The 26,454-nt window shown below is 30.0% G+C and overlaps 1 protein-coding gene across 2 annotated transcripts in view; it reads left to right on the forward strand.

Annotated features, from left to right (window-relative positions):
- Positions 1-26,454, forward strand: part of LOC129958296 (rap guanine nucleotide exchange factor 1-like) — a 104,062-nt gene that overhangs the window by 49,320 nt on the left and 28,288 nt on the right. For both annotated transcript variants that reach the window (XM_056070683.1, XM_056070682.1), the window contains exons 10-16: positions 296-417; positions 3,883-3,994; positions 4,187-4,262; positions 6,001-6,172; positions 8,340-8,607; positions 12,098-12,192; positions 15,925-16,105. In XM_056070683.1, coding sequence (XP_055926658.1) covers positions 296-417; positions 3,883-3,994; positions 4,187-4,262; positions 6,001-6,172; positions 8,340-8,607; positions 12,098-12,192; positions 15,925-16,105 — 1,026 coding nt within the window. The remainder of the gene's footprint in view (positions 1-295; positions 418-3,882; positions 3,995-4,186; positions 4,263-6,000; positions 6,173-8,339; positions 8,608-12,097; positions 12,193-15,924; positions 16,106-26,454) is intronic.

Consider the following 26,454-nt stretch of genomic DNA (forward strand, 5'->3'; position numbering starts at 1 on the left):
TATTATCGCTATATCAATCTTATCAGTTTTTTTTGTATTGGTCTTTCAATTTTTTTTATTTGAAGTAATTTAAATGTCTAGATTTGTTTTATAATGGAGATGTTTGGATTGAAAATTTCCTTCTTTTTTATTGTTCAATTTCCATATTAATCAATACAAATTCTTAAAAAAAGTACAGTAAGCATTTCTTTTGTAATTAATACAAATTATCTTGCTTAATGCTATTATATAGATTATGTAATATTATTGTTTATAAAGCAACAAACTATATTTATGTAATTATTATTTTTTCCAGGGAAATTCCAGAAACCGAAATAATGTGAAAAGTGTTGAGTTAGAGGCTGTTTCTCCATCATCTGTACAACTACCCATCGAACATGTTAATGAATCTCCATCACCATCATTTGGGGAAAAGAAGTAATTTTCTGTTTACTTTGAAATTTATTATTCATCTTCTGTATTTTGTGCTTTTTAGAAAATTATTATTTAAAAGTTTCTAATTTCTTCCTTTATTTTATAACTTTCCTTTATTATTAACTTAATAAATCAATGTTTATTATAAACATCAGGCTGTTTATGTTAACACTATCTACCAATAACTGGACACCTGTGGTAAAAGAGATAAACAATTAATTCTTATTCAATATTTGGTAGAGCCTCCACATGAGGCAATTATAGACTTAACCCTCCGAGCATGCTTTCCACAAGTGTTTGGATGATGGACAGTGGTATTTTCTTCCACTCGGCTTGGAGAAGACATACAAGTTCTTTCACCGATTTTGGACGGGTGCTGCACCCCTTGATTCGGCGATCCAGAGGATTTCTATAGAATTCAACTCTGGTCTTTGGACAGACCAGTCTAGTCGGTTCACACCCTTGTCTTCATACCAATCCATGGTGGACCTTGCAAGTTGCTTGAATAGTAGAGTAGGTGTCCCAGTCCATACCACAAGAAACATTCCGAGACCATAATTCCACCTCTACCAAACTTTACGATATGCACAATGCATTCTGGCCGAAGGCGTTCTTCATGCATAGTCCAAACCCAGATTGTCATCCGACTGACAGAGATTGAACTTTGATTCAATATTCCAAAGAACCTGTTTCCATTCATCTACGTCCCAATTTCAACGTCCCTTGCACCATCTCACCCGAGCAACGCGGTTCTATTTTGTAATCAAAAGCTTATGGGCGGCAGCACTACCATAGAAACCAAACAAATGTGCTTGCTGATCATAGAAGCCAATCCTTGTGGATCGTATCTATCGAAACAACAGTCCCGGATGCTTATTGGAACTCCTGGAGTGTCTAGGCCGTCGGTTTGGTGCGGTTTTTCCGAATTTCTTTGGACAGCACTGTTCGGCTTCTATCTCTTAGTTTCGTGGGTCTGCCGGGTCTAAGCAATTCGTCTTCCACTTCTTAATCACAAAAGCCACTATCGATTTTGGAATGTTTAACTCACTAGATATGACCTTTAAGGATTGTCCATTTCTATCATATCCGATAATTACGCCTTTCACGAAGTCAGACAGCTCTGAATTTCGTGTCATTTTACATGCAACTAATGCCAATGCTGTTCCTACACGATATTTAAGTACAGAAGACGTGATGTAGATCATTTCTGCAGATGTCCTCATTTGTATGGGTGTCCAAATACTTATTCGTAGATAGTGTATTTATCGTTTGATATATCTAAAGAATACTTTCGTATGGAAAATCCATTCCAGTTGCTGCGTGGTGAGAAGCCTAACAAGTTCAATTATGGATAACACCATTTCATGCCGCAAGAAAAATACGATAAATGGGAGCAAAACACAGCCGAAGCATACAAGCCTTAATAAAAATCTATAATAAATATTTAGTTTTGAAAATTTGGTGAAGAAAAAGGGCCCTGAGATTTGCATTGCTTAAGATGTCTTTGAAGTCTTAATTCGGATCTGTTGAAATAGAATACGGAAGAGAAATGCCTGAAGTTTTTGCAGGTACTTCAGATAGGTATAAGTCACAAGTCATCTATACCCATGACAGAATGTGTGTCGGTAATGTCCCAAAAAATCTATCACACGTACAGCTATGAAATTTGGGTCCTAGGTAATCATAATGTACCTTGAAATCAATTGTTGAAATTTAATAGAAATTTTTGCGTATAATATTTTGTGTCTTCGATTTTTTTTGCACGTATTTCCCTGTAGTATGGTTTATAATGATCGTTGGAAAAAAAATACCTTAGCATCGACAAAAGAAACAAACAAGTGTCGTTCTAAGAATTTTTTTTTTGTACCTTTGACATAATTTACTCAATTTTTAAAAAATTATTAAAAATCATCTCTCCTGAAAAATTTTGAAAATTTAATCCGAATCTTTCTACATGCGACTTTCTAATTCTGTTGTCTTTTTTAAAGTTTTTGAGGTATCATTCAAGCATTTTTCATTTATTGATATTTGAAGGCGGCGATTTATTTTTTTGATTTAGATAATTTGAGAAAAAATAGTTTAATAAATTAATTCCAATTATAAATTGTATTTTAAGTTAAAATGCTTTAATATGTTTTTTGCGAAATTTAGATCCAACAAAAGGTCTTTGCAAACGAATTCGCTTGATTAATCACAATGTAATATTACGGAACATTAAAAAAATAAAAATGTTTGTTCTGCATATACATTTTATGCTATGCATATCTCTCATGAGAAAGGCGGTAAAACATTAATAACGTATCTGGGGATCGTAAGTATTGATTTGGAACAATGAATTTCTGAATCGATATGAATGTTGGGAACTCAACCGATTTTTTCTACATAGGAAATGAAAAGTGCAGTAGAGTTTTTCAATTTCTCTAGAAAATGGAGAGTGGTGAAGAGAAGTTGACCTTTATTGACATATCTAGACGTCGTGAATTTCTATATGAAATTAGAATTTTGAAATAGATCAAGTGGTTGAGACTGGTGATTTTTGTCGTGGGTTTCACTGAAAAAATGTAAAAAATCATTTTTTCCCTCTACTTCGTTTCGATAGTTGTTTCTTACGCTTTTTTGATTTAGCTAACATTCATACAACGCCGTGTAGGTGCTGTTAGTGCTTACTAAATTTTGTGTGAATACATATTTGCCATTCCAGCCTAAAATGTAGATGTGGAGATATTATTTTTTCTAATGTCAATTTAGTGGTTGGACGAAAGAAATAGGTTGTCGGCGGAGTCGACGGAAGTAACTGCAGTTTTTGATCTGTCATAATTATTTAAAAAGGACTTACACTCGGTTTTATAATAATGTGAAAGAAAAAATGATTTATTTTAGAAAGTAAAAGCAGATTTAAAATATTATTGACTATGACTAAAAAAGATCAGCCTTGCATCTTTTTTATTCTGCACGTTCATTTTATTGGATTGCTTAAACTGTTTTCATTTTTAGCTAAGTAAAGTTATTATTTAATGTTTTCATATGTCATTTTTTTTTAGCTTATTAACATCCCAATTTCCCCTTGGCAGTACTAGCAACCACAAGTGTACTTGGAATAAACTCTGCTTTCTTTCTTTGCTATTATTCTGGTTTGTGGATGATCATTATCCATGTAAATGTTTTAAATTAATATTTAAACTTCAATAATTACAATGCATTGATATATATTGGAGATGTTACAATCTTGATATGCGATATCATTGCAAAGCCATTTTTCTTCCAATTCAATACTGATATTCAGAGATGAAGAACTTCTGATTTTCTGCATTTCTCATACCTCCACATCGATGTAAATGTTCTGCTATATTTGTTTTATTTGTGAGTATTGCATGCGTAAATTCAATTAATAAATTAAGTTCCTAGTGGTCTTTTTGTCAGGAGAACATTTTAAACTTCTAGTTAAATGCTTTTCTATTTTTGTTTTAGCTATGAGAAATCGAATTTTTTATTATCTGCCAATGAGACTGAAAATTCATCAGAAGTACAGGGTGCTCTGGATGAATTGGACCCAACAGCATATCTCATAATGAAGAAGAATGTAAGTATCAATCCATACATTTAATTATTATTCATTAATTTATCTGTTTTTTACGACAACTGTAATCTAGCATCTTAAAATTTCTTACTTCAATTGTGAATGCTTTTTAAAATTATTTTTTAAGTTGTTAAAGAGAATATATCTATCTCTGCTTTTACCAGTATATATAAAATGCTTATATTTTAATACCAGGGAGAAGAAGGTCCAGATCTAAGAGGTGGGTCTGTGGACTCTCTTATTGTTCTGGCAACAAGGGCTTCAAAGAATGGTATGCTATACTGTTGTTACTTGTAAAATAAATATTAATTTTATCTTAAAATACTTTTTGGTAGTAAATTTCAGAAGGTCTAATTTTTAAAATCATTGTTATGGATTTTTGTCCTAATAAAATTCATGTTTAAACTTTCTTACGCACTGTGATTATTGGCATTCTTTTATCTTTTCTATTCATTTTAACAGTCTCTTGACTATCTTTGTCTGGCTTTGAGAAACCTGTTAAAACACTTGATGATTAATATGGTGTTGGTTGTAGATTAATTTCTGTTATTAAAAGAAAGGTCAAAAACGTTCTTGAAAACCAGGTAAAAGTTTGAAGAATAATTAAATTTATGTAGAAGTTGTAGAAAGATAGCAATTTCTCAAACCTAGCTTGTATTCCATTCACTTTACTACATTGATACTCATCTATAATCAACTAATTTAATGTGAAAAAGGCTCTAGAAAATATTTATATATAAAGGTGCTTTCTGTTTCATTGGTATCGTTGAAAAGATTGAAAATTGCTGAATATTTGAATTCACAGATGTTTGAAGTTTTTATTCTTTTTTACTTTCTGCTGTTGTTAAGGATCTATGTTATCTTTATTTTGTAAATCCGCAGGGATGAAGGAAGCACTGGAGAAGATGCTTCTTAGAAAGTGTGTGTGATAAATTTAATTTAAAACATAAAAATACTCCTGTTTATTTAAAGATAAAAGCACTTCTAATTTGACTTAAGAGTTCAGTAAATCATTACTTTTCTCGAATCCTGTAAAATTGCTAAACTAGCAAAAATAAAAGAAAGCTCAATTTCAAATTCCTAAAAGCTCTGTGAATATATTTGGCTTCCATTTCCCTATGATTTCATATTCGCCAATGAATGCACTCGCTTTGTATTTACTAATATTGTTTATGGATTGGATTTTGCTTAATTTGCTATAAAATTTGCATAGAATATTTCAACTATTTAAAATAATATATCAAAACTCAGCGATGCATTTTTGAAATAACTTCATTGTATCATGTAGCAAGTCAAGACAAACGGTTTTAGTATGCCGAGGTAGATTCCATCTATTTTCATCCAGATGGCATCTTAAAATTCTGTCAATGTGGCAAGGGAAGAACTGGTATATAAGAGATTTTAAATAATTCCACAGCCAGAAATCTTCTTGAATGTGATCATGGATGTCATTTGATTTTTGCAATCTCAACTTATCACATGTTTTTCACTAAAAATTCAAAAAGAATGCCCTCACTGAACCTATAGTATAGAACCTATAGCATGAAGGTTACTGGCGACAGCACATCTTTTTTCTGCATGTGTTGTCGATGCGCTTTTTGAATAATTATGGTTAGCATCCTCTTTAAAGACTGAAGCTTTTGAAGATCTGAAGTTTTTAAATTAATCATCATTTAAAAAAGTATATGAAAAAATCCAAATAAGACTTAGTAAAAAGTCAAACTAATAAAAGACTTAATAATAGCATAATAAATAAGATTTAAAATTGTCGCTGCACTTTCAACCAATTTATATATATGTATTTTAGCTTTAAAAAGAGATAATTAAATGAATTTTTGACTGGAAATATAAATATTTACAAAATTCCATAAATAATATTTACATTTATTAATCACTAAATTATATTCTTTCCATTTCTGATTTGTTAAATAAAATTTTTCCTTTTTATAATCTCATTTTGACCTTTTTATAATATTAAGTTTCTCATTTGTTATTTTTTTAAATTCTAGATTTCCTTTACCAAGAAGCATTTTTAACTACATATCGAACTTTCATCTCTCCCCATGATCTGATTTGCAAGCTATTGTATAGGTATAACAAATTTATTCATGTATCCGATATGAGGCAAAGAGCAGCTAGGAATTCATTTGCTCTGCTGGTTAGAGTAGTGGATGATTTATGGTAAATGTTAATTTTTATATATTTGAATTTTTGTATAGTTTAATACGATAATTTTCATTATGTAATGTGGATGAAATATTAAAATTTGATGGAAGAGGATATAAAAATAAACTTATTTCATATATGGATTATTGTTAGTTGAAATGCAAATCTCTGAAGTCTCAGCTAAGTATTTTTAGATAGTGATTCAAATGGTACTAACCTTTTATTGTTTTGCGAAAATCATCTTATTTAAAAAAAGGAAAGTCACATGTGTGTGTGTGTAAGGATATTTTAAACTCTGATTTCAATTCTAATTAATTTACAAAGTTTTATCTTAATTTAGTCCATAGTAAGTTCATTCTCTTATTTTTTGATTCAATTCCACTTTCTCTACTTAATCAATTCAAGATAAGCTTTATAAAATTGCTGAATTGGCTAAACGCTGACACATTCTCACGCTCCACGTGAAGGGCTAGAAAAATGTCCAATAAGCACATTCATTTTTAAAGATCCTTGTGTTTCCCTTACTTGTGATTGACATGTGTCAGAAATCCCTATCAGAATCTTAATAATATATTAGCACTGTAAAAAATATTTTTTGTATCCATATCTCATGTTATATAAGACGAGGGATAATTCATTTCGCTCTTCGTCCCGACTTCTGCTTTTGCAACGTGCTGTGGCGGACGCGCCTTTTTGTAAATAACCATGCCTGCCTCCCGAGAGAGAATCAAACTACATGCTTCTTTTAAAAGATCCCTATAATTGCCTTGCCTGTGATCGACATGTATATATATTCACAGGGATAAAATTTTTATTAGCTTTTTCCTCATTTCGTTTTGTGTCGCTCTGTGTTGTGCTCGTCGCTTCTGCTTGTTCATAAATCATGCCTCCCGGGATGCAAATAAAACGAAGTTAAAAATTCAGAGTGTCTCTCTCTCTTCGGCCACGACTCTGCTTCAAAAAATTGATTATATAAATTAAATTGTGATCTGTTGTGAAGAGTGTCAATAGATATATATATATTTGCGTTCATTGATATTAGCGATTATTTATCTTTAGTGTTTATATTATTACTTTCGGGATAAAAGATGTGATTTATATGCTTTTTTTAAAAAAAAATTTTGAATGACTTTATTGTTTATTCAAGAATGACTGGTGTATTCAAGTATTGGGTGTCTAGACTCGATTTTCAATTGATCTCTTCTATTTAAAAATTTTCAAATGTTTTCCTTTTACGTAAAAAACGCAAACAGTTTATTTCAAATCGTTAATCATAGAAAAAGTTATATCAGAACTCTTGACTTCTATGTTTGAAAAAAAAAATGTTGAATTTTTATCTATTCTTAGTATTAAAAGGCAAACGAATGGCTTACCCCAAGTAAAATATTTTTTAAAAAATCGTTGCTAATGTATATAGCCGTTTTTTGAAGTATTAGATGGTTTTATTGCTGTTTTATACTTAACACCTTTCTTTATATATATGAACCTGGATTGAGAAATTGTAAAAATTGTTGTGTGTATTGTACAACGTTAGTATACACTAAATTGACAATGCGCAAAATGAAAATGATGAAAGAAGTAAAATAGTTTTATTCATTTGTTTTATGTTTATTAATTTTTGTGTATTTAGCATGAAGCTGAAATCTTTATTTAATTTCAGTTTTATGCACTGACGAAATTTTCTTCATGTTTAAAATTTTCTTTATCTTCATATTTCTTTCTGTATTGAATTGACATGCGAAATGGCTATTCTGGAGATACTAAAATTCTTTCATCTTACAGTAATCCATATTTGATTATTGATTGTTTGTTAAATGTTTTAAAAATCTCTCTCTCTCTCTCTCTCTCTCTTTTCATTTGTGCCATCTTTTATATAGACATCTATTTCATCCATTGCTAGTAATTATGACTTGGTATTGGAAAATTTGGTTTATGATACATGCTATTCTTTCCGTTTTTATACAATTTTTTTTTCAGAATCCTGTGAAGATACATTTAAAGTAGTAATAAAGGGTGAAAATATGACATGTTTCTTAAATATTGTTTGATATTAAAAAAATTAAGAATGCTGATAGTTACTTAAAAAATTAGAAAACTGATAGTTATTTTTCATGCTTTGCTCTTTAATCGCTTTTTTAATGATATTTTTTTTTATTTATACAAATATTTCTTCATGTTTCAGTCTTACTGATGTCAATGAAGACGTTTTAAAAATTTTGATGGATTTTATTTGTCAACTTGTGAGTCGAGGAGATTTACTTCTTGCCCGAGCTTTGAGAAAAAAGGTTGTTGAGAAATGTTATTTGAAACAAAGAAGTCTTTTAAATCTTCGTATTTTGTTACCTTCAATGGCTGTAACTACCCACAAAGCCTCTTTATTGGACTTCAAATCTGAAAGTATTGCTGAACAGATGACTGTTTTAGATGCAGATCTATTCCAAAAGATTGAAGTAAGTTATTTTTTTTCTGTTCATTACAATGGTATATGATTTTTTGTACGTGTTATATGAATTTTAGTTTAAGATCTTCAAATTTTGATTAAAAATAATCGCAATTTGTTTTTGCTTTAGGTGTAGTCTATATCTAAGTTTTATTTTTGGCATTAAATTTCCATGTGAATTTATCAAGCATATTAATTTATAGTGAGTGGGTGTACAGTTTCTTATTTGTTTCAAACTGCTGATGTATTAAGTTTTCTCATCATCAGCAAACATACACTGTTCATGCATTTTTATCTTGTCTGTTAACTTTTACATTGATGATTTTTATCTTCAGTTAAAAGTATTTATTTTCCAACTATGACGGTTCCATCTTTCGATAAGAGGTTTATTTTCATCGTAACTGTGATGTTTCACATTTTATTCATTTTATAAGGCATAGTAATATATTTTTTCATTGTATTTCTAGAGGAATATTTTTCAAAATCTATTTTACAGAACATTTGAATATTTGGAAATCGAATGCTGCAAGTGATATCGATTATCATTTTATTCTGACCTTACTTAAATGAAGTATCAAGAGCATTTTGGAATTATTAGTATCCCAGTTTTAACTAAAACTTTTTGGCGGCTAAAAAGTATTCAGCAGAAAAATATAGAAAGTTACATACAGACATTTAAATTGCTAAATAAGAGAGGAGCTATGAGAAAATTTTATTCCTTAAACGTTGCCAATTTTATAGAGTTGATATGACATTTCTAAAATCCTTTTAGATCATTTTAAGTTTTTAAAAATTAAAGCGTATATTTTGATTCTACAATTAAAATATGTAATTTATGACAATTTATCTAATATATCATTCTTCGGAATAGTTGAGTTCGAAAGCACTTTGAACTTAACTATACAAAGATTTTTCCCTGTGGCCTTACAGACTGCAATATTTTCTCTGTAAGATCACTTTTCTAAGTTTAAATAGATGAATTGCATGAATCTTAGTCTTGGTTACAGAACAGAAAGTCAGGACTTCAGGATCTGCTTCCACAACACATCTGCCTTATGTCCAGGCCTGATTCAAGTTAAGTCTATTGAGAGCCAAACTTGCCTTTACTGGAGTGATGACGTCTCATATATCATTCTCATCATCTGATCCCTGTTCAAACTTACAAGACCTCACGCAAATAGCACTTAAAACTGTTGTTTCAAAACAGAATGCTAATCGAACAAATGTTAAACCATTATAATTTTGCATATTTCCAATAAATCTGTATTGTGTAGGTATCTAAGATTTTTCTACTTATCCATTGCTACTATCTATTATGAAATTATTTTAGACTTGCCGCCTTTGGCGACCAGCCGGTTCGCCAATCTTAATGCATGTTAAAATTTTAATAATTAAATATTTTATAGAACTCCCATTTTAATTGCTTCTTCATTAAAATATTTTATAACTTCAAGTTTTAATAGTCATATAATTCACTCATAATATTATAAAGGCCTTCAGTCATAACGTAATATGTATCTCTCTAATTTTCTATTAGCTCCCGTAGAATTTATGCTTTAAATTAAAGTGGAAATGATTAAACTGCAATAAATATAATAATATTTTTTTTTACTGAAACGAAGCATTTAAAAAAAAAATATGAGTACTGTAAACAGAGTCGCTGAGTATTTAAACCTTATGGGCACTAAAGAATATTTTTCTTAATTTATATAATATCTCAAAAAGTTTTCAACAAAATTTTCTCAAATTCATCATGAACAGATCGATTAATTAACAATGTTTAGTTTTAAATGCATCAAACACTAAAAAAATAAACAGAATCGTTTGAAATAATCTGTCGAAAACACATTAAGCCTTCAAAACCAAGTCCGTATCCGTTGTCAACAATCAGAACACAATGCGCATGCGTGAATTTGCAACGTCAATTATGGTAACGCAAATGTGTGAATTTTCTACACCAGTTGGGGTAACGCTATGCAGATTAGAAATTTTTACTTTCCTTTATTCTGTTTTATTTTAATTCAAAAGTACTTCAGAATGAATCTGAAAGATCGATTAATTAACAATGTTTAACTTTAAATGCATCAAACCTTAAGAAAATAAACAGAATCCTTTGAAATAATCTGCCGAAAATTTCTTAAACCTTTCCTCTGTAGCGTGGCAAAAAAAAAAAAAAAAAAAAAAAACACTGAAACCTTATTTATTTGGCTCTGGGGAAATGAAAAGATTTTTTTGGCGGGAAAGTTAGTTTTTAATTAATAATTAAAATTCTAATTAAAAATTCAATAAAAGGAACCCCAGGTGCACATTCCCGACCTCCAAGGTATGCATGTGCCAGGTACACACACACACACACACACACACACACAGCTTTATATAAATATAGATTACATGCATAATTAGAAAACTTCTTTCTTTGTTTGTAGCTGTATCCTTGCTTAGAAATCAATGAGTAATTTCTAAGAACCGGAATTCCATTGCCAATTTACATGACTTTTTTTTTTTCCATAGAAAAGGGGTTATGTCACTGGTGATACTGTTTATACAGAAATGCTGATTTTTGAATTATTCATTTATCATTCTCTATCGAATTGAAAAAAAGTTCTATATTCTTCTTGAAATTTATCATAATCATTTATTTTTGGTTTGAAGTTATGGATAATATGTGGAATGAAATGATTTATGATGAAATATATCGAATTTATTGCTGTCATCCTGTTCAATTCTTTCAGAATAAATTCAGGTATACTTTTTCAGTTTCAGATATGTAGTCTTGCTATCCTTTTGTCTGTAACTTAATAATCCACTTGCCATTATTATTATATGTATCTTTATTTAGATCGGTGTATGTATATACTCGCGATAATTATTTGAATTTTGTAACATAACATAGCATTAAGATGAAGTTTCTATCTTCATGCGTTTCATTTCATGGATGAGGAAGTGGTCATAATACTATGAATTTTAATACAATTATTTGTGCATCATTGTTATTTTAAGAAGATTTTTTTTAGTTTTGGAGTTTTTTAGTTGTTGAAGTGGATGTTTGTAATCTTGTATATTGCTTTATCTTCCATCTAATAATGTAGAATGCAAAATATATTTTTGTGTAGTTGATAAAATTAATATACATATAGATATTTTTATATCCACACATGTGGAAAGGGAATACCATGTAATGGCGTGTATTTTTGCATTTTAATTTGATTGTTCTTTATACGTGATTATTTAAAATATTTATTATTGAATTTATAACCAAAATTTAATAAAACACAGTTATGGCTAAATAAACACATTTGTAATCAAATTAAATATATTCATAGCCAATATTTTTAATCCAAGATTTCTTAATATCTCGAAAGCTACAATTCTTAGTGTCACTTTTCTGTGGAATTTTTTTTTGAATGTTGAATAATGATGAACATTTAATATGGTTTAATGCGAAATTTGTTATAGAAGAATAAACTCACAATTAAAAAAATAAATTTTGTTTATTTTAGATCCCAGAAGTGCTCCTTTGGGCAAAAGAACAAAAAGAAGAACTTAGTCCTAATCTCACCACTTTTACTGAACATTTCAATAAAATGTCTTATTGGTAAGTTTCATATGTATATTAGTGTGAACCACAAAAAAAAAAAAAAAAAAAAAAAAAAAAAATCAATTTTTTAAGTCATATTGCTTCAGAATCATTTTGGATTGACAAGATGGATAAACAAAATTTATTGATATTTTCCAGTCTTGTATGTGCTTTAAAAGTTGCAAATATGAGTGAAAGTGGAATATTTTTCATCATTTTTTGATCGTCTAATGATTGTAGTTATAGTTCTTTACTATTCGAAGCCATAAGAAAAATGAAAACAAAATATCAGAATTAATTTGTACTGCTGATCCCGCATCAGCAACGAAATTTTGAAGTACATTGAAAATGATTACAAGACAGTAACTGCAATATGGGTTATGTGTGAGTACATTTTCCTCGTCTTTCTTTTTAATTTTTGCCAAGTTGAGAGTGAAAATAGGTTGTACATAAATGGTTGTGTTTTTGTTGAAAATTTAAGTGTTATGTTTCTCTTTGTGTGTGTGTTTATGCAGAAAAATTAGTTCACTGTAACTATAGTTAAATATCAACTTTCTAATAAAAAATCCATTAATACTTTACTTATTGCTTTGTATCATTTTACACTATATATATTCTAATGAGGTTTGTCATTCTTTATTATGTCAAAATTTTTTGGAGAGTATTCGGGATATAATCATGTGACTTTAATATTTATACTCCACTTTTGAAAATGGCTTTTGTATATCCACGAATAATTGGTGTTGCTTTATGAGATTCATTTGTAGAAATGATAAATATCGTATATTTTCACCTAGTATCTCAGCCTGAGCCAAGTTTAAGCATGTCTTTATGGTTGGCGGTTTTTTCATTGATTGTTTCATATAATTTGTCACAGATATTATTAAGTCGCATAGTGATTAAGTTGAATCAAATTCTCATTATTTGCAGCAGTAATCGAAATTAATAGTTAGTTAATTAATTGTGTGTATATTTCATGGGGTTCTTTTATTGTGTTTTTAAAGATATTCTTGAGAAGTTGATTGAAATTCTCCATCTCTACATTTATCATAATCCTTTAAATCATCTCCCTTAACATACTTAATATAGTATGAACTTATTTTCGAAGATTTTAATTAAAAATTTAGATTTTTTTCACCTTTAACATTTTTACTGGTATAATAGTTATTATGATTAGAAAAATTATTTGCAATTATCGACTTTTTTCAGAACAAGAAGACCGAGAGCTTTAATGTTTTTTTATTAGATTTTCAGCATTAATTTCGATGTTTACTCTTCAATATTGATTTTAAGATTCAAACTGAAAACGTGAGTCTTAGCTATTTGGATGGCGCAGTATAGCCAAATATGACTCTTGCGCCAATAAACCACACAAAATCAAATCAAACCAAACCAAACCTTAGCTATTTGGAGGTTGATTCCTTTCTCGAATTGTGTATGTTCGATTTGTTTCTCAAGCTCTTTTTTGGTTTTACAGTGTCATTTGAAATCATTTTTTTTCTTTCAGTTTTCTTTCCCTTTTAGCTTCTCTCTCTACAATTCTACTTGTAATTAAAATTTTAGCATAATCTAAACCATTTGTGCACGTATCACATCCTTCAATTTTTTTTTTTCCTTTTGACTTAGGATCGGTACTTGCCACAGATCCACAGTAGACCTAGTTCTTCTACGCTGTTTAGTTTATCTTTTCTTTTGTTTTTATACATTTTAAAAGGAAATGGGAAAGACTCTATCTTGTTTTAAGAGTCAAGTAATCTTCTTTTCTCTAACCTTAATGACGATGTTCGTATTTTATTACTTAGTTAGGAGCAGTTTATCCAACTTGAAGATGCTAACTTTTTGACTTGTGTAAGACTTGTTTCAAAATGATGATGCAAATTCCCTTACAAAAACTATATGCGTTACTACACCACAAATGAAATTTTCACAAAGCACGGTATTCATTCGAACTTAAATGAACCCCCAAATTCTATGGTAGTGGAGCAAAGTAGTATTAACAGGAAAATTAAAAACTTTAAAAAAAAGATTTAATTGAAAATAAAAGAGAAAATGATAAAAGGCATTTAACCGATTGCTGCACCAGTGGAATCTATATAGTATATTTTTTTCATCAAGAGTATTAATTAGTTCCTAGAAAAAAAATTCGAATTTTTGGATGAAGCCCCTTTATTGAGGGAGGGATTTTCTTTATTTTTTTCTTTTTCTTTCTAAAATTGAGCATTTTTCAAGTAACTCATCTCAAAGACTTATTTGTATACCGAATGAATTTCACCTAATCAGCCAAATGAAAGAGAATGGTAGAAGAGACCATGTGGATCATAAAACAATGTTACAACCTTGTCATATCTGTTACCGTTTGCAAGTTATGGTGTGGGAAGAGAAAATGCTGCAAATCGGGAAAAAATCGTTATTTAAAAAGTTGCCGACTGTCCTGCACATAAAATGACATATTTTAAAAGAGCAGGAAAAGTCTTATTATATGACATCGTTTTCATTTGGGTATCGACAAGCGCTGAAACCTTGACGAAATGCAAAATCGAATTGTCACTGTCTTTAATATTAAATGTCGCAAATGCCGTTCTACTCATACATAATACGTGAAATCTACCGGAAACTTGCCCAGCTTGCTGCAGCTTTCGAATAAGCCTACAATAAAATGTATCAGTGTTCTAGTTACTTAAATTTTTGCTCATGAAATCTACTCAAGACCGAGTTTTATATTGAAAATTCTCTATTTAAATTTCGTGGCCAAACAACCAGGTGAAATATAAAAATGCCTTACTTTCGATCACAAGTTTAGGATAGATACTAAATTATGCCGATTTCTTTGAATACAAATTCTGAGTTGGTGTTACATTCTTTCAGGTTCAATCATTGCTGCGTGTTTGATTGCAGATTACTTGAAATTGTTTCTCAAATTTGATCTGAGAGCCTTTATTTCACTCAAATTTAATCTTAAATAAGTTGCTATTGTTATTTATCTGAAATGTACGTACGAGCCGTTCTGACAAGATTTCTTTTGCAAGTTAAATAGCGAGTAAATTTTCTTGCACCTTATTGTTTTTTTGTTTTACATCGCGAACATCTTGCATTTAGTCTTGCATCCAAACCTGAGCGTTTTTTTCAACTACTTGACAGTTTACCAATTGAATTCGGCCTCATAAAGCTTGGCTATTTTTAATCATCTGTGTATTGAAATATGTGATGGAATAGTAACTTATTGAAATGAAGACTTACTGTATTGTAATGAAGACATTTTCTTAAATTCGATAGAGTAAAAATTCTTCTATCTTGTATTAACTGTCATACCATTTCATCCAATTTCGATTAATTTTTTAAGAGCTATATTTCCGCCATTGAAATGTGAGTTGTTCTCATTCAACCAGGTGGCTATTAAGAGCGAAAATGCGGGTTAGTGTTGCCTGCGCAAAGCGTACTATGATTCTAGAAGAGAATCATTTTCAGTTGACTTTATAATTTGTGGTTGCTCACCCGAAAAACATACACCAATAATTTTTTTTTCTTATGAAGTACTGAATTATGCTTTTAATTAAAAAAAAAAAAATAGAATAATAAAATTTTGAGCTTTGCATAAATTATTGGCTTATTTGTGTTTTCTTATTTTATTTGCTAAAATTCTTGTAAAAATGGGAAACTGACTAAACTTGAGTTATTTGATAGCGTTATTTTTAATTTAATTACATTTCACCTTTTTCCTCTTTGTTATATATTTTTTGTTTAATTTTTTAGGGCCAGATCTCGAATATTGGAGCAAGAAGAAGCAAAAGATAGAGAAAGATATGTTGTGAAATTTATCAAAGTTATGAAGTATCTTCGAAAACTGAACAATTTCAACTCATATTTAGCGATACTTTCTGCATTAGATTCTGCACCTATACGTCGTTTAGAATGGCAGCGTAACATTACTGAAGTAAGATACAAAGGTCTTAACATTTTTTTTAAAAGCTGAAATATACTGAATTTAATGATATTTGATAAGTGTAATTTATTATTTTGCTTTTCAATTTTGGACAGTTTTTTTTTTCTGTATTTAATATATGTAATCAGTAAATAAATGTTTGGTGTGCTTGAAAAATAGCTCATTTGGATGCATTTAATTTTATTAAGTTTAAAATTGTTTTCTCGGTTATATTATGTTTTGATTATTCATGATTTAATTTATCTTGGAAAGGATTTCTCAAACTAAGATATATATATATCTTAAATGGTACATTACATTATTGTTAAGGGTTCATTTTTACTCAGTATTTCAATGAATATAAAATGGTATCGTTTTTAATATTGGGTTTTAATCTTTTTTTTTTTTTTTTTTTTTTTTTTTTTTTGTGCCGATACATAAGCAAAAAAATCGACCCTGATTTTGCTAAATGAGTGCAAGAAGTTCCGCAAAATTCATTTGTTGAGCATTGCTCGATTTGTAAGAAGATAATAAGCCTAATTAATGTGGGAAAACAGGCACTTACTAGTCATGTTAAAAGAGAAAAATATAGAAGACTGCTTGCTCGTTCAAAAGAGTCATCACTGATATTGGATTTGTCATCTTTTCCTGTATTCCTTTTAGATATTATGTCAAATCCGAAAACATCAAATGTAATCCGATTTCGAACTTTTCAGTTCAAGAACAATAATTTGAAATTAAATTTTTATGGGCATTAAAACTTGTTGCGTCACAAGTTACGTTAATGCATTGAATGATGTATCGGAAATATTTTCACACAGTTCATATGCAAATGAAATAGGTGAAAAATGTATCTTAGACCATACAAAAATGTCGTACATTGTTAAGGATTCACACCACGAAATTGATATCTGAAAAATCTGCATTAATTGATGCGAAATACATGAATTGATAAAAATGAATAAATAAAACGAAATCTTTCTTTGTAATGTTTTTTGTTAAGTAATCATTACATGATTTGTATCATGATAACAAAAATGTTTTGTGTTTTATTCCACCGGAGTCCTTAATTTTGTGTAACTAGCAATTAAAGATCATGAGAGGTAATATATCCCCCCCACCTTAATATATAAAGTTTGTCTTGCTAAATTCTAAATAATAAATAATGAGAAATTTTTTCAATATAAATATAAACCTACTTTTAATATTCTATTACTTCGTATAATATTGTATTGTTGCTTGACTTCCTTGCTTTTTCCAGTCCTTAAAATCATGTTGCATTATGACTAGTACATGAGTGCTATTCTCGTATTTCCTCATATCTTGAATATACGTACAGTGAAAACACAGGGAATTTCTTTCCCAAATTTGAGTGGCAACGATGATAATAATCTAATATATATAAGCAACAATGATAATAATCTAATATATAAAAATGAATGTTTGTTTGTTCATCTTTTATGCTGTGCCGTACCGTTCATCTGATTGCGATAAAACTTTGCCAACTTATTGCTTGCACTTGCGGGACGGTTATAAGCATAGTACAATTATTTGCATTTATTTTGGGCACAATAAAGTTTATGAATCAATCGTTTCATGCATTTCTGTTATTCACCATTATTTTAAAATTGACAATTGGCAAAAGAGAAACTGTGCATGCTTTCTAATTTCAAACTAATTCCCAATTGCATTTCGAGTTTTCTGGAAATAGTGGTATCTACATAAATAGTCCAGAGGCAGTTGAAGAAGAATTGAAAGTATATTTAACCTTTTTTACTAAAATGTTATTTTAATAAAAACCTTTCTTTAATTTATTTCATTTTCTTTAAATTTCGCAATTGTTTTTTAAATATTGTGAAAATTTTATTGCAATATATTCAGACGCCATCAATGATAAAGAACTGTAAATGTCAGCATATTTAATTGTAGCAAGGATATTATAAGAATTTTAAAATAAAATTAGGCTTAGCGGGAAAAATTACTCGGGCTTGTGGGTACGCACAACTTTCGGAGCGCGTGGGCCTAAGGGAATACTTCTTTCTCCTTTCGCCGGTCCTGAATGTGTTACTATATTTCATAATTAGATTTCATTATAATATAATCGCTTCATATACGAATATGACTGAATAATGTAAAATTTAAATCTTTTATTCTGGGATTTTAAATATTGCATTTAGGAAGCACGGGTTTTCTATCTGAAAATTCTTTTTGTAATGATACATATATTTTTTATTCTCATTTATATGGTACAAAACTTGTTTGAGAACTCCTGAAGTGTTAGAATTGTTGTAAGTTTATCTATTCAGATGTTTTATAGGCTGCTGTTTATGGGTTTAATTGATTTTTCCTTATTATTTCCCATCACTTGGTGATTTATTTAATTGTATTGTAAATAACTAGAAATTTTTTAATATAATAAATAAGTCTTATTAAAGTACTTTCGACATCCTGCAATTATAAAATCGATTGCATATCTGTTATACAAAAATAAGTTTGATCTATATTTTTATGTTGTACAAATCATTCATCACGTCTAATTCAGAATTCAGTTATTTTTAAAAACCTTATACTGTGGCGGTTTGGGATGAGCGGGGATAGAACCTGGGACCTTGTGGTTCGCAGCCCAGTAACATGACCACAATACATAAGCAATTGCTCGTGTAGCGTAGCTGTTAACTGGCTTATAAGCTTTCACCACAATAACTTTTTATAACACTAAATGTTTTGCAGTATATTGATTAGGACAGTAAAATTTTCTTTGTGGAAATAAACAGCCAAGAAACGATTTTGAATCATGTACATTTTCTTGAATATTAACGCCTTTTTCTGTATTATATGTAAAAGGGTTATACACTTATTTATTGATTGGTATCTTAAGATGTCTTATATCTTTAAGTGTTTTTGGCAGGTGCTTGCATCTGGAAAAATCATATATGAATGCAGTGCATACTCAAAATATGTGCTACTTGATAACATTGATCCCTTTTTTTTTGTGATAATTTTTTCAGAGAATAGGGAAATGATGGATGTGAAAGTGATTATAGTGAATTGAACATTAGTTTCAGTATTAAATACAAAGTATTTGAAAAATGTTTTGTGCTTAAAATTCCTTCGGATAGTTTGATTTAATTAATAATATCGATAGATTTCATTTATAATATCCGTTATAAATTTATAACTGAATCCGAAATCTTAATCCATTTCGAATATGTGACACTGAAGTCGGGTCTTGAGTATAAAAGCATTTGCAGGACAGCGTGGAATCATGGTATTAATTTTAAAGATCTACATGAATTTTGTTACTATATTCTTTTTGAAATTAAAATGTTATATTTACTACATCCTTTACCACGTTTGTGAACTACATATTTTATCTCGATTTAGTTAATTTTGGATTTAGAATAATGATGAAATGTGAAAATCCAGTCATATCGTTCTACGATATTATTTTTACCATGCTGTCCTCATTGTGAAAAAAATAATTATCAAATAAATGCAACTTTTCTGTATCATTACAACTTTTATCTTTCAAATTCGCAGCCATTCATAAATGTCTGCACAGGAATTGAGTGGCTTCAAAATTTATATCCTATTTGAAAATCCATATTCTGATCGAATTGTTATATATTTATGCAAATGTGAAATTAGTTTGAAATATTTTATATTACACATTTCTTCATTTTCTGTATAAAATTGGGAGCAAAATTTAATTTTCGGCACATACAGCTTTTGAGAATTTTGTGACTAATTCTTGTAAAAGTAAAAAGTTCATAAGTTTATATATAGCAAAAAACCATGTATAGTTTTCCCGCTTATACATAATTCTATCACTACTAAGATTCATTCATATTTATTATAGTGATAGAGAACTTCGTTTATATGTAGCACAGAAAGCAAAGCTTTGGATATACATCGTTTTCGGCTCTAAAACACATTTTTGTAATTTGACTAAGCAAACGTTACTGAAAAGGATTGCAATCATCTGAGAGCACAGATAAATTTACAGGAATCATGGCAGATATCATGACTTTTAAATTATTCACAATTGCTGAATTAATAAAAGACAAATGATCTGGTGCTAATTTAAGTGACGATGAAGAAGAATGTGATTTCGCCTTTCTTTAAAAACTCATGGACTCCATCGAAAAACTTCGAGCTGTTATTTGTGAAAACATGCTATGAAGTTAATTCAACTCAAAATGGTGTTTTTAATATTCAAAGACAATCATCACATTAGACGGTAATTAAAGATTTCTTTTTTTGACTAAACGTTCATTTGCATACATATAAATCGTATAAAATAAGAAATATATTATTTATATTCAAGATAAGCAATAAAGTTGTAATTTTACTTATTTTTACCATAAATTTTGAATTTTAAAACTCGTTTTCAATACTATACAGTAGTATGCTAGTACTTAAAAAAAATTTACCATTATTTCTATTAAATGTTTGTTAGTTTTGTCATATTTTTATGTGCAAAAGCTGCCTTTGGCTACATTGCACCAATAAAAGTTAAAATCTGAGCTGATTATGAAAAATTTCTTAATATATAAAAACAAATGAGCCGAGGTAAAACGCTTAAAATGTGATGGAAAAATGAATTGACAAAATCTTAAAATTTCAGTATCTGAATGGGAATCTATGATTCTAAAACAGAAGTAGAATGTGACAATAACAATACAAAAAAACATTGAATATAAAGGAAAAACAAAGATATTGAATGCAAGTTTATAAGAGGATAATTTTCAAAAAGTTGAAAATATTTGAATGGTGTTTGTCACTCGCCAAGCCTTGCAGATTCAGATGAATGAAAATTGTAATGACGATGTGAGCTGAAAGAAGGATATTCAACTAAAATATTTCCCACATCCCACATTGATGCCTTCTTACCAAAAATGAAGTGACTTTGAGTGTAACGAGCATATCCTATGAAGAAACGAGTCGTTTTAACACCAAGCACATGCGTAGGAAGAATTGGTCACAAACCTTTTTTTATAAGTTTGATGGAATGTAGTTTATCGTGTATTTGAAGGTTCTGTTTCTTGCCAGGTGGGGGGGGGAATGTTTGACGTAGGACTTATTAACTTTGCAAGTCCTTGGGTTAGAAAAGATGATACTGTTTTTGCAATTGAATATGGCATTTCATTTCCAGAAATGCCATCATGACTTGGAACCCAACAAAAAATAATGTTAAAACACTCATTTTGCAGTAAACGCAAAGGGAACAAAATTGGGATCGCAATGAGAGGCATCCGATCGTGTTGGCGAGAAAGTATTTTGGAAGAACTCATGTTATCGATATAAATAAATAAAATTGTGCTGTAAAGAAAAGGAAATGTTTTGAAGAGCACAAAAAAAAAAAAAAAAAAAATTGTCACCAACTCAGAGGTAAATACAGAACCACTTTTTTGCAGACGATGTCTTAATGTGTCAGATAAAAAAAAAGTTACGCCACAACCAGCATTGGCCATCTAATTTCGAGATATCTATGAAAATTAAAGTAAATGAAGGATATCTAGCAATAGTAATGGCGTAGAAAAATATTCTTGGAAAACAATCGGGGCATTTGAGGATTTATCGAATCCGGAAAGAAGGAAAAAAAAAAAAAAATTGTGGAGTCCCAAAGTCCTAGGCTAAAGAAGTCAAACGATTTAAGAGTAATATCATGAAAGTCCAATCACATAAAAACATTTTGATTCTCTCACTTAATGGGGGGGGGATGTAAGAGGAACGACCATCATACTGTCTCAGAAATCCAACTGTCAGTATCGTTTGCATTCGGGGTGTTTGGAGACATATTGTGTTCGGGAATGTTACAGGACAGACAGTTTGTTTCGCCTTAAATAAAGGGGTAAATGTTGACAAATACTTTTTGACTTTCTGTTGGAGATGTCCGAAACGCACCAGAGCAGATTCTAAAAGCAGAGTGGTGGATAGTATCTATTCACCTCATATATGCATAATCGGTATGGATAGTGTCTCCCTGGTTAATACGGATTACGGAGGTGCGATGTGCTTTTTCAAGATGTTTTGAAGAGCACCTTTCAAGTGTTTAGAGATTTTTCATTCTTCTTCTGGACATATGAGGTATGCGGAAAGAAAGTGAATTTTCGATGGAATAAAATTACCAAAACCTTGTTTCATTCCTTACAGGAATAAGAATATTATTAGCATGAATATGCGGATGCAGGTGAATGATTCTCTTTCATCCGAAGAGTAAATACCGACATGCCTCGAGAGAAATAATATTCCATTATAATTGCACCAAACTACCTTTTAATTAACTGAATTTTGCTATTGTCGCTCAGTGAGATTCATATTACTATTCTGGCATGAGATCTACAGATAATCAACGTAAAGAATTCCATAGACAGATAAAAGGCAAAGGATTTAAGAATTTGACCGATATAGAGGTAAAAAGTGTGATACTGTGGGCACTTCCGCAAGGCTTTTGCTTTTTAAAAAAACAACGAAATTTTATATCGGTTATACTTTTGGAATTTGTTTTTAAATTCCTATTTGGTTCTCATGAATATCGCGACATGTTTCATTCCGAAAACTCTAAAAATTTCTTAGAACTGGGGAATCCCTTGATAGGATGGCATTAATCACATTTATTATGGTTTTAGTAGCATTTCGTATTGCTTCTGAAATGTCTGCAGTGTGACCATTACCTAATATCTGCCATTTGCGAGAATACAGTTCAAACTGCCCGCTGAAATAGGAAGCGGGGGAACATAGAGTTGCACCTAGGGCAGATTATTAAATACGCAAAATAGGCAATTGTCTAGTTGCCCTATAACTTTTTAGTGAGCTCCTAACTTTCAAGGTTTGGATGCGGTATTTTGAAAATTATTTAATTGTGTACTATCACTTATAAGAAGTTGCAAATAAAGTTAAGACAAAGGCTATAAAGAAGGTGCAATCGATTTTATGTGTGTCAAAAGCGAGTATTTTATTAAAATTATATTTTGAATAATATACCAGTATAATATTTGTAATAAATTAGCATTTGCAAGGTTTTTATTACATTATTTTATTATTCTAAAAAAATGTGGTGCTTTATAATTTTAAAAAGTGACTGATACTATTATTAAATATTATTTAGATTGTATTAAGAAACTTTTTGCCATTTTTTAAAGCTGTTTGGTTTAAAATTAATTTTGAATTTCAACTGTGCATTTTTTTACACTCGATATACTGGAGCCAATTTTTTAGAAAGTGATCTACTGTCAATCGTTTTGATATTTCTGCTTAAAACTAAAGGGCGCGGCAAAAAAACTCGGACAAAGTTATTATATCGTAGAAGTTAATTAATTTCTTTTTAAATTTTGTTAATTTCTTTTTGTCTATTACTTCATTTATAACACATTTCATAATTATCTTTTTTTTTACGTATTGTTTTTTGGCTTTTTTACAATGCCCAGCAAAGGATCTGTTATTTTAGAGTTGTATAAGTAAAGAAAACGAAAGTATGAAGTCGTTCGTTTGCTTAATGGGCCTCAGTAAACAGTGCCTGATGCAATCTGTCGTTTCAAAGAGCTTGGCAATGATGTTTAAAGTCCAGGAAGTGAACGAAAACGTATGGTGAAGACTTTCAATAGCCGTAAGGTTATCAAAAAGCGAGTTCGATGGAATTCGAGGGTTTCCAGGAGAAAGATCTCTCTTGAACTGGGAATAAGTGATCGATCAGTGCAACAAATGGCAAAAACTGAGCTTGGACTGAAGCCCTACAAATTCCTGAAAGTTCAACTTCTCACTGAAGAAAACAAACTCGCGCAGCTCCAAAGACGCCGAAAACTTTTGAAGCGGGCCGCAAGTAAGCGCTGAGAGAGATTCCTTTTCACTAATGAGAAGTTCTTTACTTTCCAAAAGCTCATAATTCATAGAACTATTGGACGCTCCAAGCACTTGAGCAATTGTTGAGCATCGCAAAAATCCATAGTCGTTCATGGTCTTGGGCGGAATTTGCGCAAGCGTGAAAACAGCTCTAGTTTTTGTGGATGAGGGCGTTAAAATAAACCTAAAAGTGTACCAGCGGAACATTCTAGTGTTTCCGTGGGCCAAAACGCACTTCGGCAATGTAAAGTGGACGTTTCAACAAGACTCTGCAACAGTTCACAAGGCTGAAAAGACAGAAGAGTGATACAAGGCGCATTTTCCGGACGTGATATCATCTGGAGAGTGGGCACAATACTCGCCGAATCTCAATCTTATGGTTACAGTGTTTGGTCCATTTTAGAGTCTAGGGTCCATAAAAGTTTGGACTCTCTAAATGGCTTCGGCGGGAATGGGAAAGATTAAAGACTTGTGGCCCATTACTGAAAATATCAATAAGCATTTGAGCCTCTGCATCACTGCAAACTGCGATCACTTTGAAACAAATTAAATTTATTTATTAGTGAAAGTCTATTCTTATTATTAATAGTTAACATCATGGGTTGGTGAAAAATTAAAGCAGACTGTGATAAAAGTTCGTTAGTGAAGTTGTACAGCTACAATCTGCTGTGATATATGTAAGCTAAGGAGTGTGGTTAAAAATTCAAAATCAAAATAGAGACACCCCCAGAACTTTGAGTTACAGCATCTACAATTTTTCGAACACTATTTTAGCCACTGAGTTTTAAAGGGATGTTAGATGTCAAAATTTCTTGAATACCAATGCAGATAGAATGATATTTGTTTATAATGGATGTTATTAAGTTTGTCAATTTCTGGACAGAAACATGCCCGATAAGAGAGATGCTTGCCTGAAGAAGGAAGCCAAGCTCGTTTGAGTTGCCGGATCATTACAAGGTCATTCTCGTCCTCAAAAAGATGTAATTTTATATCTCGCTGTTGCGCATGTCACCAAAAATGGATGTTAACCTTACATTGCATCGTGTAGCTGTTTGGTTACACTTTATTATTTTTTTATTTCCATTTATAAGCTTCACATGACTGTTCCAAAGGGCAGCAATGAGTGTTTGGAAATCCTTTTTTTAAATCCTTTTTGATAAAGATTTGTAGAAAAGACCGATTTATGGCAATTGCGGTACTAGAATTAAATTTAAACTGGAAACGTGGGAAAATACCAAGATTTCTGTTGTATGAATATTTCTACCGTTAAAAATACTATAAAAATATTTTTTTATTTTTTCAATATAAAAAATATATTTGTAAAAAGGGACTTTTAATTTTATTGCAGATTTGTTATAATTTGATTTGTGCCATGGGGATATTGTTGAATTCATAATATAACTATTTAGCCCATTTTAATTTTTTAGAAATTTTACACAAAAAATAATTGTAAATTTTTAAAAACAATTTTCCTAAATTAGTTGCAGCTATTTAAAACACATGTTTTTGGAAAAAAAATAAAAAAATAAAAAGTCATGCATTATAGGGTTATTACATGCAGACAATACCAACGTTTATTTTTAAAATTCTCTATACATTAAAAATAGTTTTCGAATTTTAAAGTAATGCTAAATTTAATAAATCATTTTAATTTTGTTATTTGTTGCATTAAAGGTACATATTTCTTCTGTAATTTTCTCAAAATAAATAAATAAATAAATAAAATAAAATAAAAAGGAAAGCAACATTTCATTTTTCTTCACATTTCATCTTTTGATTTATATGAAACTGATTGTCACTGTAATTTGCTAAATTGTTTCAGGCCGTCTTTTTTTTTTATTATTTATACTTTTAAAATCGTTTTATTTTTATACAATAAAGAAAAAAAAAATAGGCGATAAGGACCGATTTCCCATTTTTTTTCTTCTGTATGATACAACTAGGGTGAGCATTCTGCCAATATGCAGGTGAATTTTTTACTATGGTTGGTGAGCTGAAACTTAATGCAATTTTTTTCACTGAATAATTCCTTTTATTTTGATGCAATAATCTTTTTAGTTTAAAAAGACATGCTATTATTAATAATATTTATATTCATCTGTATTTTATTTTATGTTTGTAAATGATTAAATGATTCTGTTTTCTGTTCTTGGAATATGGCTTAGTTTTGATTTGGTGTTGGTAGATAGTATGAATAGGAAAGGTCTCACTGGAAGAAAGCAGGATATTTTATTTTTAAGCACTCAGTCAGCTAGTGTGCATATGATTTTGTACTCTATATATTTTATGGGTAAATCTGTGACTTGAGATATGATTAGTGGGCAAAAAGACCCTTTAAAAGGACATAAATTTTCCAATGTTCTATGCATTCCTTGCTATATGTAAAAAAAATGGGAAATGTTTACAAAAATGAAATTTATCTGAAACTTGATAAGTGAAACTGAATTTATTTTGTTTTCTGAGTACTAAATTTTGTTTATTCTAGATTGATTCTAGTTAAAAAGAATGGAATTTTTTAC

This window comes from Argiope bruennichi, chromosome X1 (genome assembly GCF_947563725.1).
Source record: "Argiope bruennichi chromosome X1, qqArgBrue1.1, whole genome shotgun sequence".
Taxonomy (NCBI): Eukaryota; Metazoa; Arthropoda; class Arachnida; order Araneae; family Araneidae; genus Argiope; species Argiope bruennichi.